The sequence below is a fragment of the Zootoca vivipara genome, chromosome 2 (genome assembly GCF_965207765.1).
Source record: "Zootoca vivipara chromosome 2, rZooViv2.hap1.1, whole genome shotgun sequence".
NCBI classification, from domain to species: domain Eukaryota; kingdom Metazoa; phylum Chordata; class Lepidosauria; order Squamata; family Lacertidae; genus Zootoca; species Zootoca vivipara.
This window is the reverse complement of record NC_142584.1, coordinates 64,340,404-64,353,177: the sequence shown is the minus strand read 5'-3', so window position 1 is coordinate 64,353,177 and position 12,774 is coordinate 64,340,404. Positions and strand designations below refer to the sequence as shown.

The window sequence follows — 12,774 nt, the reverse complement described above, 5'->3', positions numbered from 1 at the left end:
TTCCCCCATACTAATGTGATAATAAAGTACTCTAATTCTGGAGAGGCCTGTCACCATCTCTGCTAAAGCAATACCTCCTTGGCTGCTACATAGCAGACAGTGACTATGAACCATGAAGAAAGAGGAAAGCACAGCTTGATTGCTTGCACTGCTCATGTGTATGGGGATAACATAGTCAACTTGCCTCCCTGTGTCACTGTAGAACTAAACAATGAATCTACATTGTACTTACGTAGTTCCTGGTCTCAGCCGTCTGGATTGGGGCTTGTTTAAAGTGAATAGTGTTGGTAGTTACACCCCTTGGTTATGCAAAATGCCTCCCTCTTATGTATTAGTAGTAGTAGTAGTAGTAGTTGTTGTTAATTGTGTCCCATTTGCTCAACATGTATGTGTTTTTGGTGCTCATTCCTGCCAAAAAAAACTTACCAGTAAAAGACTGCCTGGGAACAATCTATCATTTGTAGAAGTACGGTGTATGAATCAATATTTTGCATAATATTTTGGGTGATGGTCAATCGAATCATACTCAGAATTCTCTGTCCTTTAAACATAATTGACTTAACTTCATGGATTTCAGTGGGCTTACTCTTGAGTATGACTAGCATTGGATATCACCCATTATTTATTTATCCATCCTGCCCTGTTGCGAAATGCTGGGAGTGTGTAGCAGCATTAAAAAAGCAACACAATTTTGGCTTTGATTCAGAGAATTGTCAAGTCCTTCCCACTGCAGCCCTCAGTTCCTCCCCAAAGTCGGTTCCAAAGGTCTCCCCCCATTACTCTACCCCTTAAAATAATTTCTAGTCACACACAGGGCTACTGGAATTGCTCTGCAAGTGGAAGAAAAATTACCTTCTTTTCTACTGTCCCAGCCCACTGCCTGCCACATGAAATAAAAGGTTAGTCCTTGAGAGAGAGAATCATTGTAAAATGAGACCCTGGGAAGCAAGATCAAATTAGGGGAAAGCAGGACATAAATCTTACCTTACTTATTTTGTTGTGTCTTCTATGGTAATTCTCTGTCTGGGTGTGCAACATTAACATGTTGTGTGAGATCTCTTTAGATTCCTCTGAAAAACCTAAACATTTTTGTGGGAATGTTGTCTGCTAGGAAGGGAATGACGATATAACCCTGGCACATTTCTCTGAAATGGTCTGGATTTCTGTGGAGTGTTGTAAATTCTGAAAAAAGGGAACTGAAGAAGGTAGAAGAGTGGCTGGAAGTTTAAAAAATTGATGTGCTGTGCTCCAGTGCACAGAGCACGAAGAGGCCTATAGGAAAGCAACTTGAAAACTTTGGTGAAACAGGCTGTGAGTAGTTGAAGGCTGCCTCTGGGCAAGAGTAGCTTCTGCTTCAGTGATTAGGTGGGTTCTTTCCAACCATTTCCAGCACTGAAATAAATATCGTTTATATTCACTGTAACAAGTTATAGTCTTTGTTAGAAAGTTCGTAAAAATAACCCAGTCTGTTCTGCTTCTCGTACTCCCATTATCCAAGGCCAGGTGTTGGTACTGAGATCGTGTCTTGTTTTAACCACAGTTTCCAATTAAATCAGAACTGGGAAACCATGATTTAATGCCTCCTTAGCAACCTGCTTTCACTTCCTGATTAGGAAACAGAAATTCCAGTACAGTTTTCTTGCCCAGAGGTAATGTGAAACTGGATCAGAGGGAAAGTTTTGTTCTTGGGCGAATAACCACAGTTTATTGGCTTGAGATTTTTATGTCTGAACCAGGCCCAAATCTCACTGACCTCACTAAACATGCATAGGTTTGGGCTGTAAGACAGAGATAGCTCTACTTGCTTCTGCTAAAGTCAACAAGCAATTTGTAAGCATTGTGATGCATAACTTATGCCCTGAAGAATTATTTTCCTGTTGTGAGCGTGTCGCAAAGGATAGCTAATGCTGATTATTGATTTAATAGACATGTACAAGCCAGCTGTGAACCTGTGGGTAAAAAAGTGGCTTTTCCTGTTTCTGTATTTGATTTTCATGTTCAATTTCATGCTGATAAATATGTGTAAGCCTTCTGTGGATCTTTGATAAACAGTGGCCATCACGTAACCCCACACGTGTACGCAAAATGGTCCAATATAAAATAGTTGTAATACTGGGAGGGCTTACAAGGAAATAAAAGGTAGTTTTCATTTCAAGTTGCTGTGTTTTCAACTATATTCCTTGAGTACTTGGTAGAATTTATTTTCACAATGGGCATTGATCTAAATTACTTTAACCAATGATCAATGAACATAAAACACATGCATAGTCTACACGAAAAAGATGCACTGGATGTCTTCAGTTTGAATAATTCAGTACTACATCTGATGGCCAGTGGAAAACACCATAATGTCCTCACCGTTTCTCCCCCCCCCCCCCGGTTTAGAATCCAATATTCAATTCATACTCAGGAGTTCTGTAAATGGAGAACAGTATTAGAAAGTAAAAATCATAATTAAATAGCAAACCATATAATAATAAGGGAAATAGCTGAAGCATTGTCCTAGCAGCAGGGGAGCAATCATTACTGAATGAAACAGCTAGGCCTAGTTCAGATGAAACAAGAAAGAGGGCTGGGTGATTGGAATTTGCTCAGATTTTGGATTATGCTTCTAGCAGTTCCATGCTAGAAGTAATTGTCCCTAGTTCTTTTTGTTATGATACCTTGCGTGCACTGTTGATTTAGCGACAATACTACAGTGTGTTTACATGGATGACATTCATAGGCAGTTGTGAATTCTTGCTCTCTCCCCCCCCCCCATAACTTAGAAAAGAGTGAATGTGCTGTAGGACACTCTTGCAAGTAGTAATTGTGGGAATGGTTGCTTACTGCATGCTGCTTTTGTCTGAGATTTCCTCCCTATTTTCTGCTCCCCATTGGCCACTGTGCTCTTTGAAGCATCCATCTTGGCTGTTTGAACCCATAACTGGAATGTGAGATGCAGCTTTCTTCCTGAAAACACAGCACACCCCTGTTGTCATACACAAAGCTGTTTTCTTCTTCTTCTGGCCTTAAAGAGTCAGAAGTCCTTTAGGGTGAGAAAGATGCAAATCAGCCAGTGTTGCAGGCACATACCCTCTGCGAGAGAATTCCTCGGAATCCAGGCTCGCTTTCTTCACTAACATGTTCATAAAACTTGAAATAGGTAGCTTGCAGCTTCCCTTTCATTCTAGACAGGTTTAAGTATGCAGTTGACACTTGTACTGTGGAATCACCACTTGTTTCACTGACTCTGGCAGCCTTACTGCTGTCATATATTTGCATGGATGAACCGTTCTCAAACAATTTCTCCAATGTATTAGAACAAACGTGCTTTTCTTCAGTACCAGGAATGTAGGTTTTCCCTTCCCAGCTATCCCCCTTTCCTCCCAAAGATTGTGGCAGTGGCAAATGAAACCCTGCTTCATTTCTGAGTCCCTTTGAGTTCTGCATCAGAGCAGTGACAAGACCATGGCATTATAAGTGGCCCAAGTTGGGGTAAGCAGGAGCCATTCCTTGGCTCCAGCACATTCTGAGTTCCCAGCATTCCACATACCTGGCTGGCCTGTGCCACATTTTCAGGAGAAGCTGATTGTGATGAAATAGATTACTCTTATGGGATCCTTCCCAGGACTGAGTATAGCAAAACTGATTATCTGTGATATGATCAGTGCTGGCTCAGGACATTTTGCTGTCTGAAGCATAGCACCAAATGGTGTATTCCCTAGGGTGGCCACTTCTGCATCCCTAAAAAAGAGAAAAATGCATTATCGGGGGCGGGAGAGTACACAGATTTGCATAATATTTGTATATGCTAATTCATATAAGTAGATGGAAATTTGAACATAATTTGTGTATGTGTGTGTGTATATATATACCCTGTTTCTCCAAAAATAAGACGTAGCCATAAAATATGCCGTAGCAGGATTTTTAAGCATTCAAGGAATATAAGCCATACCCCGAAAATAATACATAGTAATAGGCACAGCAGCAATGCAGGCCATGGCAGGAGAAGGAGGGAAAAAATAAGACATCCCCTGAAAATAAGCCATATTGTGTTTATTTTTAGGAAAAATAAATATAAGACGGTGTCTTATTTTAGGAGAAACACGACACACATATATATATAGTGTATATATATTTAAAATGTGATACATCTCACCACAGTGATAACTAGGTGATCTGCAAGTCTGCTCAGTCTTCTGTCTAGGCATTAATTATAACAGGCAATTTCAAAGACGTGCCTCTCCCTTATAGTTATTTAATTCTGAACTAGACTTGGACCAGACAGTCTTCAAAATAGGGGATGGTTCTCAGCAGAGTAGGACACAGCACTACCATATCTCACCCCAGACTGGGAGGACCAAAGCTTCTGGGAGGACTAGTTTCTGCCTTCACCTATTCCCTGCTTCCTACTCTTTGATGGGGCCAGTTCCTGGATAGAGTATTGAGACCTTTTCAAGGTCCACTGGTTTGGTTTCTTCTCACCAGTGCTTAATTTCTAATTTCCAGTCTACAATACCACCTTCTAATTTGGAAGGCCTTCACCCTAACAATAACTCTGTTTAGTGAAGGAAATACACTTTCTACTTGTTTAGGGGACATTATCAGTCTAGCACTGAAAACAACTGCTGGTTTTCTACTGTAGTTCACAACTAGACAAAGTAAGTCCTGCTCCTCCCAGTTCATCCTGTTTTCTGAGTCCTGATCACAGCAGGCAATTCTGAATCGCTACCCATTGTTTATTTACATGTTACTTTTCTGCCTAGGGAATTTTGTATTTCAGTGTTACCATTGTTTGTGGCTGTTTACCCCCTGGATGCGTGTGGTTTACATGTTAGTATTTTGTATGATTAAAGAAATGGAAGGAACACAATACCCTGAGCACCCTACTCATAAACAGAGGCATCTTTAAAAACAAAAGTGCTGGAGATGTGGAGCCTTTGTTTAGAAGTAGGTTGCAGAATGTTCAGGGTTCCTTCCTTGTGCACATGATACAGAAATACTTTGCTAGCCTTTTGAAAAAATGTCACTGAGAGAAACTAATCTTAGTACGGAATCCGTTCTGGAAGTCCATTTGACTTCCAAAACGTTCAAAAACCAAATCGAGGCTTCTGATTGGCTGCAGGAAGCTCCTGTAGCCAATCAGAAGCCGCAGAAGCCCCTTCAGACGTTCAGGTTCCCAAAGAACATTTGGAAACTGGAACAATCACTTCTGAGTTTGCGGCATTCGGGAGCCAAAACGTCTGAGTTCCAGGGCATTCGGGATCCAAGGTACAACTGTATTACAACTGTAACTCCCATTTACAATGCATGTAAACATATATACTCAGAAGTCCTACTAAAATCAATGGGTCTTATTCCCAGGTAAATGGATATGCAAGTAGCCTTTACATTTTTTAAGGATTTGTTGTTGTTTTTAAAGGAAACTGCCTTTAACTTTGATATTTTTGGTAGAATAAGATGAAATTTGCATACATGATAGCCCTTTCTGAGATGGTGAATGCTGCCAAATTTTAGTAGATAATTACTGTTGAACTCTAGGTTTTTGTGTGCAATGGGACTTTCTTTAAGGAGAGATCCATTTACTTGTCTATGGTTTGGGTGTGTGTATAGTTTCTATGAAAACGGCATATATGGTCGAGGTGTCTCTGGTTAAATAATCTGGAAAAAGATCAGAAGGAAAATGGCAGAAGTTTTTGAACAACAGCTTTTTGGGGGTGGGTGAGTAGAGTTCATTTATCCTCCACCATGGTTTGGGAGGGAATTTGTATAACAACATACGTCACTGAGTGTTCCCTAGAGAGCCAGTGTGGTGTAGTGGTTAAGAGCGGTAGACTTGTAACCTGGGGAACTGGGTTCGCGTCTCCGCTCCTCCACATGCTGCTGCTGGGTGACCTTGGGCTAGTCACACTTCTTTGAAGTCTCTCAGCCCCACTCACCTCACAGAGTGTTTGTTGTGGGGGAGGAAGGGAAAAGGAGATTGTTAGCCGTTTTGAGACTCCTTCGGGTAGTGATAAAGCGGGATATCAAATCCAAACTCTTCTTCTTCTTCTAGATAAGAAAGCTGCAACATTTAAGCATTGGTACAATAGCTAAGGAGTTATGATGAATGAAAGAGTTTGAGAGGTTTTGTTTGTTTGCTTCCTGCTCAATTGACATTAAGTTTCCTTCGGCATCCATCACAAAGCACCTTTATTGGAAATAAAAAAGGAAAGCCTTGGTGAAGTTAGTCCTTGATCGGAAATGGAGAGCCTGGGAATAGCAGTTTTAAAGAGACAGACAGTCTGAATCTGATGTGGCTCCAGGGTTTTAGGAGTAGTCTGTTCACTTTTCCTCAGGAAAACACCGTTTTACTTCGGAAGAGTCCCAGATCTCTCTCAAGCTGCCTGATTCATTTTAGGTTTCGGAATCTGTCCAGGCCAAATGCACACGCCTGCTAATTACTTTATTCTGTTACACATCACTGTAATTTTCACTTTAGAATAGTGTGTTAGTTTACAATTATGAGATTCACATTCCGCATCCACCTGTAGTTGAAACTTGAAGATGTGATTTGTCCATTTAATAACAAAAAAAAAGTGTTACAAGAGAGATAAAACTATCAGTTTTTGATGTTTGGAAAATTTTAAAAGAATTAAATTAAATTAAGAAATTTAAATGTTCAGGGCCGTTTGCCAGCCTTTTTCAGAATTACTCTAAAATTAAGCAGGCACCTAACCCATATGCAAAAACCGATTCCTCTGTCCCCTAAATAAAATTTTAATCAAGTTTATGTTAAAATTCTTTTTATCCTTTCCCCAAACTGATTGCAGTTTATTGTTCTGTCCCATTTTCTCTGTTAATCTGCACTTTGTAAAAATAAAAGGGCAAGAAATTTCACATACAAATACGCAGAGTATTTTCCTCCCCTAAAATGCATATAAAAGCATGTTCTGATATGTTGTCTTTGAGCCAAAAACTACATTAGAGTACATGGGAGGTGTGAAAGCCAATAGATAAACCAAGTTCTGAGCCACACTTTAGGCCTCATCTGCATTATGCATTGAAAGGTGTATCATACCACTTTAAGCACTCATGGCTTCCCACAGAGAATCCTGAGAAATGTAGTTAAGTGTGCCGAGAGTTGTTAGGTATCTCCCATTCCTCCCATAGAGCTACAGTGTGGTTTAATGGTCAATCCCTCTTCCTACGGAACTCAGGGAATTGTAGATCTGCGATGGGGAAAAGGAGTTCCTGTGGGTTTGGGATCAGGTATGTTCTCAGAATTTTCAGAGACCAAATTCATTAGGTATCCCTGCCAGAACTGCCATTAACGATTATCCCCAGCCTCTACTGCACAAGTATAAAGTTTATCTATTTGTAATTAGCCAACGGCAGGGCTTTTTTCCTCTCAGGTGGGCGCCATTGCCTTTCTAAGAGAAGGAGGGAGGTGTTCATGGTGAGTTCCGGCACCTCTTTTGCTAGAGAAATAGCACTGGCCAAGGGACAGGCAGACAAGCAGACATATCTGTTCTATGAACTACCCCTTCCTGCTCCCCAGTCCACACTCTCACTATCTCTAAATCTAGTGTGTTTCCACACATTCAGCCTACGTTGGAGATGTTGCTTTTTACTTGTTTTATTTAATGCCACTTTTCTAGTCAAACTACTTGCAGTAGGTTGTTTTTGAAGCAGAAGAAGCCTGGAATTTTGCAAAATGAAATGAAATGTTATCCATTTTAATTTTTTTGGTTTTTTTGCAAATAGCCTCCTTGGCCAATTAGCCGACACACTTGCCCCTAACATTCACACATGCCTTCTACTAGCTAGGATGATCAATCTTTTCCTGCATTTGCAGAGCTTGTTGAAAACACACTCTTGGCTGTGAGTAAAGATATTTTTAACTATTACATCCACCTCCCCTTTTTGGTAATCTATTCCTTTAGGGAAGGGCAGGCCAAACTGGTCAGCTGCTTGGCTCCTACATTCTGGAAAACTCTGAAGAATTCTCCAGCAAACCTCTGGGGCAAAGCAAACTTTTCCCCAAAGAATAAGGGCTTCTGAGAGACTTTGCCACATAAGGGCCTGTCGGAGGCTCTGAGCAGGCATCAGTTGACAGGGAAATCTTTGCCTCCCGACAGATGGCCAGGCTTTTCATTTCAGCAGGCAGGAGACCGAGCTCAGGATTCTGCCAGCATTCCACGCGGCAGGGCCAGCTTAGGGCAAGAGGGATTTAATGTCCATGCCCTTCATAGCTCGCGAGCTAAACGATGAGCTGCTGACAGGAGAGCCATCGAGTGGTCATCCTCAAAATGTAAGATCCCAAACTTCTCTCTCTCTCCCCCCTCCCCGCATTTCATTTCTCTTTGGTAGAATTAAAGTACTCTTTGCTGGCCTCTCAAAATCCATTTTGGCACAAATACAAACCACCTCTTGGTGGCAAGCAGTTGTCTGGATCTGAGATGCCATTACTTGTGCTGACAGTTCTTTCTGCACATTCAAAGTCACAGCTGGCCATTAGAGGCTTAGAAAGCCCTTCTGCCCCCCCCCCTCTGCAAACACCAGCTAGTGCCAGTTTACTGATATTAGATATCAGGCTGCACTTGAAGGGACAATGCAGTAACTTATGTCTGTCTTTAATTTAGTGTAAACAAACAGAGCCCTTCCAGCCCTCCTTTCATCTATGCTGGGGCTTCTTTGCATGTGTTTATAACACACAATCTGGAGTAGACACATTTACATGTAATTTTCAAAACATATTGGCTATATTATCATCATTAAACTAATCAACCCATACATGAAGATTTAACAACTACCCCAAATATTTCATGGTCTTCCCTAGTTATGCTAGAATTTCATGTATTTATGGTTGTGTTTTGGTCGAGACCTCCTTCTGGTTTATTATTTTAAGTTGAGGTGTTTTTGTTTTTTTAAACTATTAAGAAAGTAGCCCATAATCTGAAGCCAGCTGTTCCACAATCACTAATGGTGAAAAATGGGGAAATATTTTTTTCAGCAGGTTTTTATCTCTTTGCCTTATAGAATACAGCATCATTTCTTGGCCAACTGTGCCAGGGACATGAGACTGCTCCACTGGTTTGCGCATAGTGGGGAACTCAAAGTATCCCCCATTTAAGCATTTTGTGTACTGCTATTTCTGTAAGCAAAGCTAAATTTCTTCTTCACTTTTCCTTTCTGGGTATAGGTAATTTGCTTAACTGTGTATTAATCAACACCCAAGCTGTAATTAGAAATTGGATTCAGCTGACAGCAATTTACAGACTGATTGGAGGTGTGCATTATTAGCACCAGAGTCTTTAGGGTATATCTCATTTGTTTATGGGAAGGAGCTAGGACACTGGAGTTGTTGGGCAAATCTGGGGCATCCTGTGCGTTTGGGAAGAAACCTTGAAACAGCATTGGCCTAATACCAGGAAGCAGCAGGAGTGTCAGCAGGAGAGCTTCGGAAGCTGTACTTATTTGTGAACAACTGATCAAGAACTCAGCATAGCAGCTAAGAGCTGCTACATAGGTATGACAGGCTCCAACTAGTTTCCACTGAGCTATGGAGGGAGCCATACCCAGGGAAGTGAGTTTCTATTACACAACAGGCATGTCTCCATACCAAATCAGTTGCCCCTCTCATTTCACCAGCCCTTGAGCTGATCCCCTGTAGGCCATATACATTTGGCTTAGTTGTTCATAGGGGACCGCTTCATCCCTACAGATGGCACTAAGTAGACAAGGGGCCTCCCATTTGAGGCAGGTAGTGTAGGAAAGGATGTGGGGTCCCCACCCTTCTCTTTGCTTTGAGTGGCAGCTAGCTTCTCCCTCTATGTTATTCTATAGGCCTCAGCCAAAAGGATGTTTCATGGGAAAGGGATATTTGTGTTCATGCTGGTATTTATAATTACCCAGGAATGTTTGTGGCTGGAGCTCACTGAATCACCTTTTTAATACATATTAGTAGCATCCCTTTCCCTCGCCAGACAAAAACATAAACTGAATTATGCAACGTTGTATTCTTTTGTTAGAATTAATTACAGATTAAAGTTTAGATTTTAAAACAGAGTGATGTACAATGTTGAAAAGAGTGCTCTGTGAGCAAAGCATTGTATTGCTGTATAAAGTAACCATCAAAGTTTGTTGATGGCCTCTGATTTGAAATATGTATGTGGTTTGTACTGTATATAGATACTGCTGTAAACCACTTCGGTACTTTTTATATAGCGATATATATACAGTATACAGTAGCACCTCGGCTTACATTACCCTTAGGTTACCCTTGGGTAACGTAAACTTTGGGTTGCAAAAGCGGCAAACCTGGAAGTGTTTTGCCGCTCGTGCATGCGCAGAAGTGGTCCCTCCAATTGTGGAAACCTCGGGATCCGACAACAAGCAAAACTCAGCTTTATAATTTTCTGCTAGTTTGGGAAACACTTCAGTAATGACTCTTAGAATGTAACCTGTACTGAGATACTGTAATATTTTTTTTAAATAGTGAATCAATTGATTTATCAGTTAAATGCAAGGCTGCTAATTGACTACAACCTTTAATAAGTTGACAGCTCTAATTGCTGGCAAATTTAGTGAAAGAGGACTTCATCCTAGCTAGAACATTTTTTCTTTTGTTTGACAGAGTCCATAGTATGAAACTCTGATAGGAGTTGGGGGTTTAGGATTAAGCGCTTAGGAGTTGTTGAAACCTGGAAGTTGACATCTTTCATTGTTATTGCCAATGACTGCCATCTTCATCTCCATATTCCTCGTACTTTTAAAATGCACTGAAAGGATAATACGATTGAATAACACCAACAACACTAGTAGGGCCATTTTTATATTAAGTAAAACGTATAAAGATGGTAGCAGCAACAGCAGTTTTGCAACCCAACATGCAGGGCCACAGGTGAGAGAAGCAATGAAGCTGCAAGCTTACATTGAGAGAACATTTAGTGTTTAACGCCTTAGCTGAAATCACACCCACTCCCTGTACACTATTACATGCACAAATGTTTTTCATCATAAACACATTTTGGAATTCTGTAAATTATAGTATGTGGGAGCCAGAATTGTGACAGTGAAAATATGCCAATTTGTCGTCCCCAAATGCATAACTGTTTCAAGTAGTAGGGAAATACGATCATTTCCGGAATTCTGTAGTTGTGACTGCCAGCCGTCAGACTCCATGGAAATGGCAGCTTCATTTCTCCTCTCTACCCTTGTTGTGTGATGAAAGTTTCAAGCAGCATGTTTTAGAAGACAGATAATGACTTTGCTTTTTGTCAGAATAATTTTGTGTTACGTTTATGCCTATATATTTGGCTCATTGGTCTGGTGTGTTAGAACTGTGATAGGACAGTCTTTATCTGTGTGGTAAATGTGGACAGACAATTTTATATATTGTAAATTGTTTGCTGGGTGAGCAAGGGGTATATTGGGGCAACTTGTCAACAACTGGTATATTCAACATGATATCCCTTTTCCAACAGGTTCTTCTTGAAATTTTTTCTTAAATGTAACCAGAACTGCCTAAAAAATGCAGGAAACCCTCGAGACATGCGAAGATTTCAGGTCAGTGTCACCCCCCCCCCCTTAAGATAAATAATGTTTAAATGATGTGGTCTGGGAAGATTGTCAACCTATGTAAAATGATTACGTAGCTCTTTCGGAAATTTACGTTTTGCATTTTATCATTGTTCTTGGCATTGTATTTTGATGTATTTTCTGTGAGTCGCTTTGGTTCACCCTTTGAATGGGGAAAGCACAATATAAAAAATAAAAATAAATAAGAGTTGGGATATGGGGCGAAATGGCAAGGACTTGCATTTTGTAAGCCACCAGGCTTTGCTCTGCGATCAGAAGTGTCAGAATGCCAGTTCGAAAACAACAAATCTGAAGTAGGGGTGGCCCTTCCCCTTTTACCTGAAGCCATATGGCAAGATGCCACTTCCTGGTCTCCCCCTCCCAGTGCCGGATTTACATATAAGCTAAACAAGCTATATCTTAGGGCCCCACTCTCTTGCCCCCCCCCCAAAAAAAATATAAAGGGAAAAAAACCCAGGATGTACATTTCCAAAATATAAGATAAAAAAAACAAATATAATAAAACCTGCATACAGTGGCAGTGTTTTGTGTTGTGTAGGCTCCTATGGTGTAAGTAATGGCCCCCACCTGCTAGGCCCCACTTGCTCATTTCTATATATAGGGTGCCTACATTCTGCATGTGCAAATGGCTTTAGATACCTATTAGGTTCATAAATTACCATGTAGCATACAGTATATTCAACACAAAAAACAGCGACAATTTGTTTTTGACAAAGGACAGCTGGACATATAAAGGGCCCCATTATCTTCAGTAGCTTAGGGCCTCATCACACCTAAATCTGGCCCTGCCTCTCCCCCCCCCCCAGGTTGCAAGGCAGTGGCTTCTCTGATGGCTACAGAGGTGGAGACACCTGTGCCGTCACCAGAGAAATGGTGGCAGTGGTCCAAAGCCGCCAGAGAAGTGAGCAGAAGTGGTGGTAGCAGTGAGACCACATCTCTCTGGAAACTGGCTCCCCTCTGCCGGCTGTGGTGCCACACCTCGTGGGTCTCTGCCGCTCGAGATGCTTGCCTTGCAAGTGGGATGGCCCTGATCCGAACGTTCCACTATTATTGCTCTTTGACTTTAAAATATTTTTAACCCCTCCTCACAAGACACGGGAGCAATTTGCAAGGGTTTGACGCCCCAGGTGTTAACAATGACTGCATTCGCACAGCAGCTCTATCCCTAACGGTTAATTCCCACCTTTCTTTCTTTTTCATACAACGTTC

At 41.2% G+C, this 12,774-nt stretch overlaps 1 protein-coding gene across 6 annotated transcripts in view; it reads left to right on the top strand.

The window, feature by feature from the left end:
• Positions 1–12,774, top strand: part of EBF1 (EBF transcription factor 1) — a 374,718-nt gene that overhangs the window by 231,184 nt on the left and 130,760 nt on the right. For all 6 annotated transcript variants that reach the window (XM_035105768.3, XM_035105767.3, XM_035105770.3 and 3 more), the window contains exon 7: positions 11,451–11,532. In XM_035105768.3, the coding sequence (XP_034961659.1) occupies positions 11,451–11,532 (82 nt within the window). The remainder of the gene's footprint in view (positions 1–11,450; positions 11,533–12,774) is intronic.